We start from the raw sequence: 19,504 nt of genomic DNA, 5'->3' as shown, positions 1-19,504 counted from the left end.
GAGGTGGATTGATTCAGTGACTGGGGTAATCGGGATGAGTGTGTCAGAGGCAATGATATTGGCACAGGATTAGAGCACGGTTTAGGGCTGTTGTACATAGGGTCGCTATGAGTCACAAATGACTCGATGGCACATAACAACAACAACAATTTATCAGTCGTCTTTCCTGGGATATTTGTTTAACTGAATGTATTCCTGCCTTTCTATAACTCAGTCTCTTTCTGTTAGTTTCCTGTTATTGTTAGTTACTTTAGAGAAGGCCTATGACTCACAGGTATCCCTATGCACAACAAACAGAAAGGAGGCTGTTCATGTCATCTCCATGATCAGATGCAGATCAGACCACTGTGATCCATTGGGTTTTCCTTAGTGGATTTTTAGAGGTAGGCCATCAGGTCTTTCTTCCAACTCCATCTCAATGTGGAAGCTCCACTGAAACATCACAGTAACTCAGGGTGATAGCAGTGCATAGAAGTGTGCTGGCTGGGAATCACACCCAGGTCTCCTGCATGAAAGGATAGACTTCTACCACTGAACCACCACTGTCACTACAGTTTCCTAGTCACAACAAAACATCGACTGCACTATATCTCATAATATAAATGACATGATTTATAAGACACACTAGCAAAATGAAGCATTCCATTAGATAGAATAACTACTTTCCCCCCCTCGACATTATTGCCTAACTTGGGTGAACATACATGTTTCCATTCTCTAGGTTTTCCTTATCAGAGATCATATTTTAATGAAATACAATGGGGGAAAAAACATCACAATGCTTGGCATCCTAAGTGGTTTTCTGTAAGTAAGCATTAAAATTTAAAGCAAAGTAAAGTTGAACATTTGTCAGATATGTAAATGGCACTTTATATGGTTAAAACATTTATGATATAATAACCAAGATACAGTGAATGTATTACAGCAGTTAATTATACTGCTCTTTCAGGCTTTTAGGCAAAAGGACACAGCAAAATGTTCTTACTGCTGCATGCAGGGACACAGGATGATGCTAACAGAGCCCCAAAGAAGAGATGAACAAGCACAACCTGTAAAAGTCTCCTGGATTGCAAAGCCAAATCAAAGTCCCTAACTCTAAAATTGTACACACACACAAAAAAAAAACACCCAGCATGAAAAAGTGGAAAGGTCTTGAATGTATTCCTCCCTTATTAGCCTCTGTAGGTGCTTGACCCATCCTATGATATAAGGTCATACCTAAGTATTGTAAAATCCTTTCTATGAGTTAAATGAACTAATGTAGGTGAAGAGTATGAGAATGGAAGATGCTAGGAACTCAGTAATGAAGAACTATAATCAACAAACTAGTTTACATGATGGTTTTATTCCACCTTCTTTTGTGTATCTATGTGTGTTGGTAGTGTCAAATAAGGAGACAACATGTCTTCAATAATAGTTTCTTTGCAGTGGGTTAGTGGCCTTCAGGACCAGTTGTGCCCTAAACTACTACACCACAATGTGCAACCACAGGAATTCAGAACACACAAATATGGCTAAATTACAGTGCTCACCAGCCACCCCTTCTTAATTTTTTAAGAACACTAACAATCTTGGAAGCAAGAGTGGCATCCATGTCCAAAATAGCTTGTACAGAGGTAACTCATGGTTGCTTTGAAGATGAACACTGTGACACTGATGTGGCAATTGCGATAATGGTTATTCATGGTGGACAGTGTTTGGTGGCGCTCCCCAATTAAAACAAGCTTGGAAGTAGGAGTGGCATCCACTTACAAAATAGCTTGCCTCTGGAAATCCTATGAACCTGAAAAAAGGATAAAAGTTATACAAGTGTTCAGGTCTTTCATTCATAGGGTTGTTATGAGTCACCTACAACTCAACATCACTTAACAACAACAACATATGGTTTAAAATTAAGAAGGGTATGTGCCAGGGCAGTATTGCCTCTCCATACTTATTCAATCTGTATGCTGAGAAAATTATTCTAGAAGGTGGAATCTATGACAAAGAATGTGACATCAAGATCAGAGGAAGACTCAATAATAACCTGCATTATGCGAATGACACAACCCTGCTTCCTCAAAGTAAGAGAAACTTGGAGCACTTGTTGCAGAAGATCAAAGAATACAGCCTTCAATACTGACTGCATCTCAATGTCTAGAAAACAATTCTTATTATTGAATCTTTAGGCAGCATCATGATAGACAGAGAAAAAAATTGAAACCATCAACAACTTCATCTTACTTGAATTCACAGTCAATGCCCTCAGTACCAGTAGTCAGGAAATCAGGAAACATATTGCACTGGGAAAGTCTGCAGTTAGAGACCTCTCCAAATTATTGAAGAGTAATGTCAGTTTAAGGAGAAGGTGCCTCTGATCCAGGCCATGGTTTTTCCAATCACTTGCTATGCGTTTGAGAGCTGAACAATGAATAAGGATGACAGAAGAATTGATACCTATGAGCTGCGGTGTTGGAGAAAAGTACTGAACATCCCATGGATTGCCAAAAGAACAAACAAATATGTCTTGGAGAAGGTACATTCAGAGTGCTCATTGGAGGCAAAGATGATAAAGCTTTGCCTACGCTTCAGGTATGTTGCTGGGAGGGGCTATTCCTTGGAGAGGGACATAATACTTGGAAAGGTAAAGGTGAGAAAAACCCTCAAACAGGTGGATTGTTACAGTGACTGACACAAAGGTCTCTAGCGTGTCAAGAAGTGTGAGGATAGCACAGAATAGGATAAGGTTTAGATGTGTTGTTCATAGGGTCACTATGGGTCATACTCAACTTGATGGAACCTAACAACAACAACAGCTAGCCATCACTGCTCCAATGAGGGGAGCACTCTCATAGCATGTGTGTAGTCAGTTTCATCAGTAATTAAAAAGAGTTCGTTCTGTATCTGTGATAACACATGTAAAAAGTGCTCACTAAGGGAGCTCTGGTGGCCTATTGGTAAGAAACTGCACTACAATTCTGAAGGCACAAAGTTCAAATCCACCAGCTGTTCTGCGAGAGGAGGGGCACTCTTCTCCTGTACAATTTACAGCCTCAGAAATCCCCCTGGATGGTCAGCTATGGGTCGATTCTGACTTGATGGTACTCAACAACAAAAACAAGAATGACAGCAACTATTATTACTGTTGTAACTTACCAGCTCAAGGAAGCAACATCATACCAGGTTGAAAAGAGAAAGTGGGAGAAACAAGTTTGCCTTTCTTTTTTATTTTGGCCTATTGAAGTCACTATTCCTTACCATTTTTAATAGCTCTTCACACTTTTTATTTTCCTTTGACTTTTGAAATCATAAACTTCTCAAAAGTTTTCTGGCTTGTTTGTGTTCTATTTTTTTACATTTATGTCTCTTTCAGGCCCTACTAAGCATCCCAAATATTACACTTTTCCAGAATTCCTCATCCATGTGGGCATTAGTGTGCACAAATATCTCTGAAAGTTCTTGCAGACTCCTAACCCACAATGATTGCCTGCATTGTAGTAAGTGGTAGAAGTAACTGTTAAGAAGAAGCTATGAAAATGAATCCTGATGTTAAAATGAATAAATGGCCATTGTTCTAGAGACACCAGTTTCAGGAAATGAACTTCAACATCAGATCAGAAACTGAATTTCTCCAGACTCATTTCTAGACTCCAACTGCTCTATATTTGGCTTCAATAAGAAAAAAAACCCACACAACCAAAAACAAACCAAACCACTAAAAACAGCTGCAATTTCTTAGGTGGACCCAAGCAGCTAAAGTTTAAAGAATCTCTTGTTTAGACATTAGGAAACTATACAATTAACCTAGCCTTCCAGAGAGTTAAGGCCAAGTACAAAGGTATTATCAGCATTCAAAGGAATGCCAAGTAAAAATTAGAACAATCTATTCAAAGTTTAATGAAGTAAGCTCAAACACTATCTTCCCTTAGGCCTTATTAGTGTCTCAGGGGTTGCTTGCAGTTGGAATTACCGAAAGGAGCAAAGAGCTTCCCATTCTTACTTTGGTTGGACTTAAGGAGAATAATGTACAGATTATGAAGGTGGGTGGCATTGAAGTGGGCCAAACTGAAACTTCTTGCAGTGATTCTGGGAGTTCAAAGGGATTTTAAAAAAAAAGAAAGAAAAGGAGAAAAAGATAATATACCCTTTAAAACCAAGAGGTATGGTGGCTTAGTGGTATGCAGTTGAGCTGCCAATCCAAAGGCATGTGCTTTGAATCCATCAGCTTCTCCACAGGAGAAAAATGGGCAATCTCTTCCTGTATACTGTATTGTGTTTGAAAATATACTAGATTTTTAACTATGAGTCAATTCCAACTTGATGGCACATGACAACAACACCAACAACAATTTTTATTATTATCTTGAAAATAACTAAAATACAAACAAAACATTTTCTAAAACAAAATATTCCCACTGGTTTTGACTACAAGACCAGGCTTACCTTGACATATTGAACAAGACGTTCATTGACGTTCACCTTATAAGTCTCCAAGCCCAGCTCCTTGGATAACCGTAAAATCCTGTTCTGGGTTGGTCCCACATATGCTCCGCCAACATCTACATAATCAACATGCTCATTCTATCAAAAAAAGAAATAATCGTTAGAAGATGTTAGTCAAAATTTGGAAAAAAAATCTATGCCTATAAATTTATTTTAAAAAGAAAAAAAATTCCCAAACCCTTAAATATGCCTTATAATGTACAACTGAAAATAGTAATTGTTCCCCTTTCATTCAAAGAACTAGTATTACACTGTTGTTGTTGTTGTTGTTTCTGTGTACCACAGAGTCAGAACCAACCCATAGCTGAACCTCAGGCAGATTTTCAGAGGCAGTTAATTGCACAGGAGCAGATTTCTCATTCTTCTCCTGTGGAGTCACTGGTGGACTTTTGGGTTTCAGCGCAGCTTCTTGGCACATTTTGTGATACCAATTTCAAAGCAGCTTCACTTTGTACAGTTATTGGTAAGACAGATTAAACAACAAAATGCTATCCTAGTTTTCCCCTTCCCCTTTCCAACCCCTTTTTCTTTTCCCTTTCCCTTTTTGAACATTTATACACATTCTGCTCAATTATCCTTCTATTTTCACAATAATAGTCTTACGCAGTGTTTGTCCTTATGAGATTGAGTTATTTAATTCAGCATAATGATCTCTAGATGCTCCCATGTCATATAGTATTTTACGAAATCATTTTTCTTTAGTGCTGCATAGTATTTCATCATATGAATATACCACATTTCTCAATTCATTCATTTGTTGATGGGCATCTGAGTGTGTTTGTACACCTATGTTCATAGTAGCATTATTCACAATAACTTATTTTTTAGAATATATTTTATATTTTTTTATCTATTTTATTTTAAAATAATTGGCTTAAAATAGTTCATATCATTTTTTGCTTATTATTTATTATATCAGTAATTACATGAATTTTCATTCATTTTATTTGGCTCCATTCTTGTGCCATATCTACACTTTCTGACACATAAGAGTCCATTGAGGCAGTCACCATGTCAATCCACCTGGTTGAAGGTCATCCTCTCCTTTGCCAACCCTCCACCCTTACCATCATGTCCCTCTCCAAGGAACAGGCCCTCTTAGCAACATGGCAACATGCCTCCAAAGAGCATTCCAGCTGCACCCTCTCCAAGACATAAGGAAGATTAGTAGTTCAATTTTAGAAGTAAGCGGTGTTTTTTGGTTGCTGTTTGTTTTGGTTCCTTCCTGTTTGGTCTCCCTCTTTTTTTACAAATGTACTCTCCCTGTACAAATGTACCCCTCTACCACAAATTACGCAGTCGAGATTCCCACATTTAGGGAAATCACAGGGGTTAGCACATCTCGAGTACAGTGGATAAGCCTCGCCCTAGGAAAATGACCTTCAAGATCATGTGTCTTCAGCATACAGGAGATCTTAAAATTTATACTTATGCCAGGTCAAGTCAGCACAATATCATTGATTCAGTTATTTACTTCAATCAAGAGATAGTCAAAGTTTCTTTTTTGTTAGGGGAGCTCTGGAGGTGTAGTCCATAGGGAGTTGCACTACTAAATAAAAAAGTTGTGCCTCTCTGGCACTTCAAATCTACCATTAGCTGCACAGGAGAAAGAAGGGCAATCTACTGCCAGCAATTTACAGAAATAAATACTTCTTTGACTTTAATCTTTCCCTCATATATACTCCTTACAGTCTCTTTTACTAATCATTGGTGTTGTCCTCAAAAAGTTCTGTAAGGCCCAGTGTAATTTTTCAATTATAAAGAGCAAAACTGAAAGAACAATTAATAATTGCTTTTTGTTTTTGTTGTTAGGTGCTGTCGAGATGAATACACTCATGGCAACTCTATGAACAGCTGACTTGAACTCTGACCTATCCTGTGCCATCTTCATTATCTTGCACCCACTGCTGAAGTCACTGTGTCAATCCATCTCATTGGAGGTCTTCCTTTCCTTCGTTGATCCTTCATCTTTCCAAGCATGATGTCCCTTTCCAAGGAATAGCCTCACCTTGCTGCATGTCCAAAAAAATGAAAGACAAAACTTTGCCATCTTTTCCTCCAAGGAGCACTCTCGCTGTATCTTTTCCAAGACATATCTGTTTGTTCTTGACAGTACATGGGCTATTCAGTACTCTTCTCCAACACTATTAACTAAAGGCATCAATTCTTCCTCTGTCATCCTTCTCCAACACTATTAACTAAAGGCATCAATTCTTCCTCTGTCATCCTTAAGTGCTTAGGCTTTAACAAAAACAGCAAGAGATTTATTTGTAGTTTGTCTTTAGAGTAAATAATCCGAAATAATATAGAAAAATGTGCAATAAACCTTAAGTAACGTTTATTTACCAAGCAGAAACTCTAAAAGAGGTATTTTGGCTCAGCATGAAGATACCAGAATTGTAATACTGTATTTTGTATCTCAGTCTTTTCAGTTTTTATTTTGATCCCATGACTCAACTTTATAAGAGGTATAAAAAACACAAACATATTATTGCACAATTCAACTTTATTACCCTAACCTCAAAAAGTTATGGAAAAATTAATAAACTGGATGAAGGGAACAAATAGCAACATATCACAAGGGTTTACTTAGACACTGAAATAAGTTAACAGTTAGAAGTTGATAATTAATGGAAATTATTGTCTATGAAGAAACCAAAGAAATTTGTAAGCTTTCACTTAAATAAAATAGATTTTTAAAAAGAGTAATGGGGAAAACATATTGGGGAAAATTGTAAAGTTAAGAACTAGTAGAATTTCTAAAGGTGATATTTTAGTACCTACAGATCTATTGTTGTTGTGTTATTACGTGTTGTAGAGTCAGAATTGACCCATAGATGCCCTTCAGTGGTTTTTCAGAAGCTATACAACATGTGGAAGGAGACTGTCCATTTTTATCCCATAGACTAGCTGGAAAACTCAAATACCTTGTCTTCGGGTTGGCAGAATAAATTTCATGGCTTTTAAAATTAACCTAATTGATTATACTATTGGGAGGGGGGAAACTTCTAACAATATTCAATTCAGTTTCTTATTGAATACCATTTTGCCCCTTTTTCTTAAGAAAAGTCTTTTCCCCCTCCTTTTATTCTTCTGAAATCTAGTAGATGTTAACTTCTAATCTCTAATGTTTCAGAGATTCCTTTCTCACTTCCTTTCTCACATACCACAAAATAGTATAATATCTTCAAGACACAATGATAGTTCCTGACATGTATAAATGATACAGCCTAGAAAAGAACCCTAGAACAGTAACACAGATGAGGGAACATATGTTGGAATTCTCACTTCCCTTTAACAAGAAACTTATTCTTGTATTGGTGATGTTGTTGTTGACCATTTAATTGGAACCAAACCATAGCTGACCCTCTAGCGGGTTTTCAGAGGCAGTTAATTGCACAGGTTTTATGAGACTGCTCATCATTCTCCCTTGGAGCAGCTGATTACCTCGAACCACATGCCTTCGGGATTGCAGTGCAGTTTATTGCCACGAGGCCACCAAATTTCCCTATGAAACTGGTTCTTAAATGAAATTCTGCACCATGACAAAAGCTTCTTTTTAATAACCAGAAGGTTTGCATTTTAAAAAAAAGGGCTACTATCACCTCTCCTATTCAATATTGTATTGGAAGTTTTAGTTAAGCAATAAGACAAGAGAAGGAAATAAGAGGCATCCAGATTGGTAAAGAGGAAGTAAAATTATCTCTCAATGCAGATGATATGATAGTATACTTAGAAAACTCTAAAGACTCAGCAACAAAACTATTGAACATAGTTGACCAATTCAGCAAAGTAGCAGAATACAAGATCAATGTTCAAAAATCAGTTAGATTTCTCCACAGTGACAAAGAGAATACAGAACAAAAGCTAAGAAAAGCAATACACTTCACAATAGCTAATCACAAGATTAAATACTTGGCGGTAAATCTAACCGGAAGAACAAAGGATCTGTTAAAAAAAATTGCAAAACATTACTACAAGAAACAAAAAGAGACCTGGAGAAGTGGAAGAATATCCCTTGCTCATGGATAGAAAGACTCAATATTGTGAAAATGGCAATACTACCAAAGGCAATTTACATGTTCAACGCAATCCCAATACAAATACCAATCTCATTCTTCAACGAGATGGAGAAGGTAATCTCCAGTTTTATTTGGAATGGAATGAAGCCCCGAATAAGCAAAGCACTCCTTAAAAATAGAAAAAAAGGTAGGAGGCATCTTATTTCCTGATTCCAAGTCCTACTACACTGTCATAGTGGTTAAGGCAGCATGGTACTGGTACAGTGATAGACACATAGATCAATGAAATAGAATTGAGAACCCGGAAATCAGCCCATCACCTGGTCAACTGATTGTTGACAAGGAGATGAAATCAGTTAATTGGGGAAACGATAGCTTTTTTAACAAATGGTGTTGGCAAAACTGGAAAACTAACATGCAGAAGACTCAAGCAAGATCCACACCTCACTCCATATACAAAAACCAACTCTAGGTGGATCATGAACCTAAGCCTAAAACCAAGGACTATAAACTTCATTTAAAAAAAACTTTGAAGAACCCCTTAAGTCCTAATCTACAACATAATCAGTCTTCCAAGTATCCTGAAAAATCTACAACCAGAATGGGACCTTCTAAGAATCCATCCAAAAACTTCTCCAACAGGATAAAAAGGGAAGCCACAGACTGGGGAAAAAAGTATTTGGTAATGACATGTCAGATAAGGGACTTACACCTAGAATTTATAAAATACTTGAGCACCACAACAAGATAAAGGTTTCAATTGAAAAATGGGCACAGGATATGAACAGACACTTCACCAAAGAAGATATTCAGATGGCCAACAAGCACATGTTCAAAATCCCTAACTCTGAGAGAGACGCAAAACAAAACAACTATGAGATATCTAACCCCAGTCAGAATAGCAAAATTTAACAGAACAGAAAGCAACAAATGGTGGCGATGTTGTAGCGAAACTGGAACCCTTATTCACTGTTGGTGGGAGTGTAAAATGGTGCGACGACTACGAAATGCAGTATGGCGCTTTCACAAAAAGTTGCAAATAGAGATACCGTTTGACCCAGCAATTCCGCTGCTGGGAATATACCCCAAAGAGACCATAACCGCCATCCAAGCAGATATATTCACACACATGTTTATAGCTGCTTTGTTCACAATAGCAAGGAGTTGGAAACAACTTAAGTGTCCATCAGCAAACGAATGTATAGAGAAGCTGTGGTATATTCACACAAAGGAATACTACGGTGCATTGAAAAACAAGGAACTCATGCAATCGTATTCAAAATGTGTGACCCTGGAGGACATTATGCTGAGCAATATCTCAGTCACAAAAAGACAAATACTGCATAGTGCCACTATGTAGTAGAATGAGACTGACATCAGGGTTGGGGTAAGACTGAGAAAAACTGGATATATTATGTATACTGCATTGAAACAGATGAGGGAGAGAACAGTTTAAAAGCGATATATGATAGGATACAATGGTTATCACAAGAGTCCAGAATAAAGGTTGCATAGTGCAGGATGGGGGGATTGTATACCAATGAAGGAGTTTTTCTTTTGCTTTTAGAAGAGAGGAATGAACTGGGGGGAGTGGGGCAGGGAGAAAAGTGCAACAATGAATAAATGGAAATCCAAAATATCTGTAAATGTTCATTAAAATTAATAAAATAAAATTTAATAAAAAAGTAGGGCTAAGGGATAACTTAATAACTACCTCCAAAATGAAGGAATGTTTCTCAAAAAAATGGCAGGAGAATTATGTCTAACAAGGTCATACACGCAGCCCTTCTTTTGAACTACATCTATGTGACACTGTGATAGTTAATGTTATATATGAACTTGGCTACGGTAAGATTCTCTGTGAATTAGCAAATGTTTTACTGATTCCATATTCATAATACAATATAATGCAATCATCCTCTATTATGTGAATGTTGTTGTTATGATATGCCGTTGAGTTATCTGAGACTCACACTAACCCTATGCACAATAGCTCTGAACCCTGCCATATCCTGAACCAAACTCCAACATACCTACCCCCATTAGCCCAGTTACTGTATAAACCCATCTCACCCGGGATCATCCTTCCCTGTGCTATCCCTCCACCCTTCCAAGCATGATGTCCTTCTCCAAGGACTGGTCCCTCCTGGCCACATACCCAAAGTATGTGAAACAGAATTTTAAAATTCTTGCTTCCAAGAAAAAGTTCAGTTTCATTCTCTCCAGGAGAGATCTGTTTGTTCTCTTGGCAGTTCATGGTATGCTCAGTAATCTTCTCCAGCACCACAACTCAAAGACATCAGAATAGATAATTAGTACAGATGCCAACCAATTAGAAAGCCAATCAGTTTCATGGTAATAAAGACTTTTCTTTATTTCTCAAAGTTTGAAATTATCCTTTCTCAGATAGGGATTTTTTTTTAAATGCAGTTGTTGTTATGTGTCATTGACTTGCCTATGACTCACAGCAACATTAACTCTGAAACCTGCCCTATCCTGAGCCAATTTCACCATCTCCAACAGACCTAATCCCATTGCTCCAGTCACTGAGTCAATCCATCTTATTCTGAGTCTTCCTCTCCTGCACTGTCCCTCCATCCTTCCAAGCATGATGTCTCTCTCCAAGGACTGGGCCTTTTTGGCCATGTGCCCCAAATCCTTGCCTCCATGAAGCAGCCTGATATCACTCTCTCCAGGAGAGAAGATATCAATCTCTTCTCCATCTATCATGAAGCTACCAATTGGCCAAGTTGTGAAAATCTGATTTCTTGATCTTAAGCTTCAATCCATATTGAAGCCTACAGTCCTTGACCTTCTCATGACTTCTTCTGTTTCAGCGTGCAAGGTGGTGTCATCTGCATAACACAGCTTGTTGATTAATCTTCCTCCAATCCTGATACCACATTCTTCCTCATAAAATCCAGTCTCCCAAACGATCTGTTCTGCATATAGATTGAAAAGTTATGGAGAAAGGATGCATACCTGATGCACACCTTTCCTGATCCTGAACCATGCAGTGTTTCCCTGCTCTGTTCTGACTATAGCTTCCTGGTCCAAGTGTAGGTTTTGTGTGAGTGCAATTAAGTGTTCTGGGATTCCCATTCTTCTCAAAGTCAGCACAATTTGTTGTGATCCACACAGTCAAATGCCTTTGAATAGTTAATGAAACACAGATAGACATACTTCTTGTACTCTGCTCTCAGCCAAGATTCATCTAATGTTGACTATGATGTCCCTACTGCCACATCCTCTTCTCAACCCAGCCTGCACATTGGCAATTCTTTGCTGATGTACTCTTGCAATCGTTTCTGGATAATCTTCAGCAGGATCTTGCTTGCATGTGATATTAATGGTACCGTACAATAATTTGCACATTCTGTTGGGTCACCTTTTTTGGGGAATGGGAATAAATACAGACCTCTTCCAGTCTGTTGGCCAGGTAGTTGTCCTCTAGATTTCTTGGCATAACCAGGTGTGTGCATCCAGGTCAGCATCTGTTTGCTGAAATATGTCAATCGATATTCCATCAGTTCCTGGGGCCTTGTTTTTTGCCAGTTCCTTCAGAGCAGATTGAAACTTCCTCCTTCATCATCATACGCTCTTGATCATATGTTGTTTCATGAAATTCTTCTCTGTTAGCCAACGATTTTTAGTATAGTGAATCTGGTTACTCCTTCCATCTTCTTTTGATGCTTCCTGGGTCATTCAACATTTTGCCTTTAGCATCCTTAAGTATTTCAACTTGAAGCTTGAACTTGTTCTTCAGTTCCTTCAGGTTTTTTTTCTATAATTATATTTTATTAATTTTCATAAACATTTACAGAGATTTTGGGTTTCCTTTCATTCCTTGTTGCACTATTCTCTCTACCCTCCTCCCAGTTTGTTCTTGTCCAAATGCCACAGTGCTTGTCAAAGCCAGTTCTGATTAATCTTCTTTGTCAGTGTGTCCTTTGCCATTCCCTATCACTCCTCCCTGAGAGAGACTTCACCCTGATTCATAAGGAAAAGGGGATGGCGTATTCTCTTAGCTACTTCCTGCTGAAAAGGGACGCTGTGGGTTTCAGGGTGAAGATCTTCTCTCACTACTCTAAAGGGCCCCTTTGGCAGTAGGAAACACATAGACTATTATGGAGATTGATTTTGGAATTTAGATGCACTCTTATTGATTGTGCTTGGCCGTACATGTTCATATCCTTGAAGATGTATCATGGGGGTGTTGCAACCTAGAAGACACAAATTTGACTAACAAGTTATAAGTACATGAGTCCAAAAATTATGGAAAAGTAAAAGAAAAGATTCTTTCATTGTTTTACAAACCCTCCCCCAGGTCCCCTCCACCATGTGGCCCTCGCTCTAGTCTCCTGTGATGACAGAAATACCTAGTTACATCTCTCTTTTAAACAGTTTTCTCCCTCCTCTGTTTCAGTGCAGTATACATTATTGAACCCATCTTACTCAGTCTCTCCCCAACCCCAAGGACAGTCCCATTCTACAACAGTGGCATCATGTAATATTTGTCCTTTTGTGACTGGGATATTTCACGCAGCATAATGTTCTCCAGAGTCAACCATTTTGAATAATATTGCATGAGTTCCTTGTTTTTTAATGCAGCATAGTATTCCATTGTGCGAATATACCACAGCTTCTCTAGCCATTCGTTTGTTGATGGGCACTTAGGTTGTTTCCAACTCCTTGCTATTGTGAACAAAGCTGCAATAAACATGGGTGTGCATATATCTGCTTGGATGTCAGCTATGGTCTCTTCAGGGTATATTCCCAGTAGTGGAATTGCTGGGTCAAATGGTATCTCTATTTGCAACTTTTTGAGAAAGCGCCATACTGCTTTCCACAGGGGTTGCACCATTTTACACTCCCACCAACAGTGAATCAGGGTTCCAGTTTCTCCACAACCTCGCCAGCATTTGTTGCTTGCTGTTCTGTTAAATTTTGCTATTTTGACTGGGGTGAAATGATATCTCATAGTTGTTTTAATTTGCATCTCTCTTAGGGCTAGGGATTTTGAGCATTTCTTCATGTGTTTGTTAGCCATCTGAATGTCGTCTTCGGTGAAGTGCCTGTTCATATCCTGTGCCCATTTTTCTATTGGATTATTTACTTTTATCTTGTTGTGCTCAAGTATTTCATAAATTCTGGATATAAGTCCCTTATCTGATATGTTATTACCGAATACTTTTTCCCAGTCAGTGGCTTCCCTTTTTACCCTACTGGAGAAGTTTTTGGATGTGCATAGGGATTTGAGTCTTAGAAGGTCCCAAGTTCCTTCAGTTTTGATTTTCCAGCTCCAGCTCCTTGCACATTTCGGTATAATATTTTGTTTTGTCTTCCCATATTGCCTTTTGAAATCTTCTGTTCAGCTCCTTAACTTCTTGATTTCTTCCTTCTACTTTGGCTTCTTGGTGCTGTAGTGTAATATTCAGAGTCTCTTCTGACATCCATCTTGGTCTTTTCTTCCTCCTCTGTCTCTACAGTGACTTTTTGCATTCTTCATGAGTGATATTCTTGATATCTTGGCTGATTCGTGCTCTAGGCTTCAAACTTTTTCCTGAGATGGTCTTTATGTTCTGGTGGGATAGACTCTGTCAGACTTTGGTTCTTATGGATTTGATTTTACTTTCTTTGCCTTCAGTTTAAACTTGCATATGAGTAGTTGATAGTCTGTTCTAAAATCAGCAGCTTGACTAGTTTTCACAGCTGATATTGAGCTTTTCCAATTATTTTTTTCCACAGATGGAATCATTCTGATTCCTGTGTAGAACATTGGATGAAGTCCATGTGTATAGCCACCTTTATTTAATTGCAAATATGATTAATTTGTTAGCTTAACTTTGTCTATATTTTTAAATTTTAAACTGCAAAATTACCTTTATCACTGGTATAGTTATTATAATACTGGCTGACAGAGGCCTGCTCTTGCTTTCTTTTGTACTTTCTTTCTCTTTGCTCCACTGACTATTCTAATCTCACCCTGTGGAGGTTATCTTTCAATATGACTTTTCCTAGCCATTATATGACATTTCTATGTAGATGGGCAAGAATACGTGAATAGAGCACGTTAGCCTGTCCACAAGGGGATTTGCTATCTACCATTCCACATGGGGATTGACCAGTCTCAACAATCTACAAGAGGATTGGCTAGCCTTGCCATTGAATTGAGCAAGGCAGCAGTGAGAGGCAGATAGAACTTCTGGTGTTACTGAAGAAAAAGCAAGACAATGTAGGACACCCTTCTTGCTAAAGCTACACCTACAGCAGCAACACCTATGGCATCAACATCTATGGCTAAACCGGAGACATGATGTCAGATGGGGCCTTGGGTAGAGGGCAGAGCCAAAAATGGCAGGACTGGGAGCTTTGGTACACTAGTCTGAAGCTGCAAACCTCAAGTCTGAGGTGACTGTGTGCACATTTTGGGTGCTGTCTTCATTATATTCTATTATTAATCTGAATTATAACCTTTTGACTTCCATAACATGGATCTGTGTGATCTATTAGCTATCACATCAGATTTTTAACCCATCAATGCAGTAAGATTGGTATTGAGATGAGTAGTAAGAGTTATGGGAACTTAGGGGACATGTCTGACCTCACTGGGATTGTTTTTATCTTATTGATACTGTTGGACCTCACTGGGATTGGTTTTATCTTATTGATACTGTTGTCAGGGACAGTTTCCCTTTGTGAAGTTGATAAAGGTTAAGCATGGATGTCTCCATGTGCTCTTGCTCTTTTATATGCCCTTACCTGCGTCTACTGCGTCTCTTACCCCTCTCCCTATGTTTAACTTTAAATTAGCTTACTCCTACAATTTTCATTTTGGCTGTATTTCATATTTACCTTACACCCTCTCCTTGAGTACTTCCATCAGCTCCTAAACGTTCAACAACCCTTGGACATAAAGAATATTAAACAATATTTTACCAGGCGTTTTTCTAGAATGGTGCTCTAAGCCCAGATATAAAAATGCAAAGATGGGCTGCAAGGCAAGATGCAGTGTTGTGTGGAAGGAAGTGGTGCTGCATGGCAGTAAGCAGCACCACACCCACAGTACTTTGGGGGAATCATTATTGTTTAGCCACATCACACAAGATTCTTAAGCTCAAACAGAGGGAGCAGGACAGTTGAAACAGCTCAAATGAGATGGATATGCCAGGTCTGGAAGGGAAAAACAGGCTTTCTGGTATCCCATTTACGTACTTTGGAGAGATCACTGCAACTGGAACTTCAGCCCTATGGGTCTCAGCCCAAGAAGGGAACACAAATATACAGGTCATTCACAGAACATTGCCATACTCTGGATCACTATATAGTTGCAATGACCTAACATCTACTTAAAAAAGACTCATGTGATGTCAAGAAAGCAGCAGTCTGTCTCAGTTATCTTGAAAAAAAAAAAACAAAATAATCCTTCTGCTAAGAAAGCAGATCAATGAATATCCCAGCTGGAAAGAACCAGAAGAAATATGTTGATGTAGAGTCATTTAAACAGCTGCAGAAGAAGTGAATGATAGAAGACACAAGTAACAGAGCAAATACAGCAGAGATAACAGTCCAGAAGAAATATATTGATGAGGAGCAACTTGAGCAGCTTTGGAAGAAAATGAAAAAAAAAAAAGAAGGAAAGAAATAATTTATAGGAGAGATAAAGAGGTACAAGAACTTTGAAAAAATCATCACTAAAGCAACTGTGAGATATCATCTCACCCCAGACAGAATAGCAAAATATAACAGAATAGCAAGCAACAAATGCTGACGAGGTTGTGGAGAAACTGGAACCCTTATTCACTGTTGGTGGAAGTGTAAAATGGTGCAGCTTTGTTCACAATAGCAAGGAGTTGGAAACAACCTAAGTGTTCATCAACAAACGAACGGATAGAGAAGCTGTGGCATATTCACACAATGGGATGCATTGAAAAACAAGAAACTTACGCAATACTATTCAAAATGGGTGACCCTGTAGGACATTATGCTGAGTGAAGTATCTCAGTCACAGGACAAATATTGCATGGTGCCACTGTTGCAAAACAGGGCTGACCTTGGGGTTGGGGGGAGACTGAAAAAGATGGATTCAATAATGTATACTGCATTGAAACAGATAAAAAAAGAGAAAACTGTTTAGAAGGGATATGTGATTGGGTGTTTTTGTCATGACAGGAATCCAGAGCGAAGGCTGCAGAGTGGAGTGGACCTGGGGGAGGGTTTATAAAACAGTGAAAGAATTCTTCTTTTACTTTTCAAAGAGGGTAGTGTACTAGGGGGGAGGGTTGAAAGGGGAGAAAAGTGCAACAATGAATGAATGGAAACCAAGTCTCTGTAAATTTTCATTGAAATTAATACTAAAACAAAAATCATCACAAGACAGAGAGGGTACAGCCAACACAGTACTGGAAATAACAGAAAACTATGAAAATGCAATCAAGGATAGTAACACCGAAAAGGCAGAATTGTCCAACGTGCAGGCCAGGGTGGGGTAGTGCAGGAAGTAGAACTAAAAAGATGGAACAGAGAAACCTCACTGAAAACATACTAGAAGAAAAATCAAAGATGAGACATAAAGAAAATGAAGAAACTTTATAATCATGTGTGAAGACATCAAAATGATATGACTGGAATTACAGAACAGGGGACTGACCGGGAAATCACTGAGACAAATGTGGAAGAAGTACTAGAAGAAAACTTCCTAGGTATTTTGAAGAAAGGGGAAATCCACATTAAGGAAGCACAGTGAACACAAAACAGACTAGACACATAAAGAAAAACATAAACACATATAATAGTAAAATTCTCCAAATTCAAAGATGAGAATAGAATTCTAAAAGCAGCATGAGAAAAACGAAGAGTCACCTACAAAGGGGAAACAACTAGATCTCAGCAGAAATCATGTGAGCTAGACTTTCCCATCACAATACGTTTTTCTATTTCCTGGCTGCTGGTGCCAAGAGTGTTGACTGTGGAGCCGAGCAAACTGAAGCTGTGAACAATCTCAATCTCTTCGCCATCCATCCTGATGCTACCGATTGGTCCAGTGGTGAGAATTTTTGTATTCTTGACATTGAGCCTCAGTCCATATTGAAGGCTGCAGTCCTTGACCCTCTGCAGTAAGTGCATGAGGTCCTCCTCAGTTTCAGTGAGCAAGGTTGTGTCATCTGCATAACGCAGATTGTTGATAGATCGTCCACCAATCCTAATGCCATGATTCTCCTCATAGAGCCCAGCCTCTCGGATAATCTGCTCTGCATACAGGTTGAAAAGGTATGGAGATAGGACACATCCCTGGCGTACACCATTCCCAATTTTGAACCATGCAGTGTTGACTTGCTCTGTTCTGACGACCGCCTCTTGGTCCAAGTATAGGTTTCGCATTAGCACGATTAAATGTTCTGGGATTCCCATTCTTCTCAGAGTCAGCCACAGTTTGTTATGATCCACACAGTCAAATGCCTTTGCATAATCAATGAAACACAGATAGACATTCTTCTGGTATTCTCTGCTTTCAGCTAAGATCCATCTAACATCAGCTACAATATCCCTAGTACCACGACCCCTTATAAACCCATCCTGGACTTCTGGCAGTTCTCTGCTGATGTACTGTTCCAGTCGTTTTTGGATAATCTTCAGTAGAATCTTGCTTGCATGTGAAATCAATGATACTGTTCTGTAGTTTCCACACTCGGTTGGGTCGCCCTTCTTTGGGATGGAAACAAATATAGACCTCTTAGGGACCTCTCTAAAGTACTCAAGAGCAGCGATGTCTCTCTGGAGACTAAGGTGCGCCTGATACAGGCCATAGTTTTTGCAATCACTTGTTATGCATCAGAGAGTTGGGCAATGACTAGGGAGGATAGAAGGAGAATTGACGCCTTTGAGCAGTGGTGTTGGAGAAGATTATTGAATGTACCATGGACTGCCAAGAAAACAAAGAGATTCCTTCTAGAGAGGGTTAAACCAGGCTGCTCCTTGGAGGCAAGGATTCTGGGACTTCGTCTGACATACTTTGGACATGTTGTAAGGAGAGACAGGTCTTTAGAGAGGGACATCATGCTGGGTAGAGTAGAGGGACAGGGCAGGAGGGGAAGACCCTCTATGAGGTGGATTGATTCAGTGACTGGGGTAATCGGGATGGCTGTGTCAGAGGCAATGAGATTGGCAGAGTATAGAGCACAGTTTAGGGCTGTTGTGCATAGGGTCGCTATGAGTCGCAAACAACTCGATGGCAAATAACTACAACAACAGAAGACAATGAGATGGCATATGCAGAAAGTTGAAAGAAAATAATTGCCAGCCAAGGATCGTATACAGAACAAAGCTCTCCACCAATAAGAAATAAGATTCTTTGCAAAAAGGAACATAAGGAATTTGTAAACACAAGACCAATATCACAAGAAATTTAAAGTGAGGTCCTTCACACGGAAATGTCAAAGGAAATTGCATGGACAACATAGAAACAACAGAAAGAGAACATAGCAAAATGGCAAAAGGAAAACCTGGCCTGTCAATAATCATACTTAACGTGAATAGACTAAATGCACCAATTAAGACATAAAGAGTAGGAGAATGTATATAAAAACAAAGCCCATCATTATGTTGCCTACAAGAGACACACCTAAGAAAAAGTTAAACTAAAAAAGCAAATGATAAAAAATATACACCAAGCAAATGACAACCTCAGAAAAGCAGGAGTGGCAATATTAATCTCTGATAAAGTAGATTTCAGAATGAAAACTACCATAGAAGATAAGGAAGAGCACAACTGATTAAAGGCACAACAGATCAAGAAGACAATATTTATGCACCAAATGATAGACCTCCAAAATACATAAAACAATGGTTAACACAATTGAAAAAAGAAACAAGAAACAAAAAGAGATCTTGAAAAGTGGAAGAATATCCCTTGCTCATGGATAGGAAAACTCAATGTTGTGAAAATGGCAATACTACCAAAAGCAATTTACACATTTAATGCAATCCCAATACAAATACCA

General features: G+C 38.7%; 1 protein-coding gene across 1 annotated transcript in view; it reads right to left on the bottom strand.

Moving 5' to 3' along the window:
- Positions 1 to 19,504, bottom strand: part of LOC102862673 (amine oxidase [flavin-containing] A-like) — a 232,016-nt gene that overhangs the window by 118,350 nt on the left and 94,162 nt on the right. Inside the window, exon 3 of the mRNA XM_006902403.1 lies at positions 4,423 to 4,560. Within this exon, the coding sequence (XP_006902465.1) occupies positions 4,423 to 4,560 (138 nt within the window). The remainder of the gene's footprint in view (positions 1 to 4,422; positions 4,561 to 19,504) is intronic.

Source organism: Elephantulus edwardii, unplaced genomic scaffold, assembly GCF_000299155.1.
Source record: "Elephantulus edwardii isolate Elephantulus edwardi_28Jun2011 unplaced genomic scaffold, EleEdw1.0 scaffold00407, whole genome shotgun sequence".
Lineage (NCBI taxonomy): Eukaryota > Metazoa > Chordata > Mammalia > Macroscelidea > Macroscelididae > Elephantulus > Elephantulus edwardii.
This window is presented reverse-complemented; position numbering and strand designations above follow the sequence as displayed.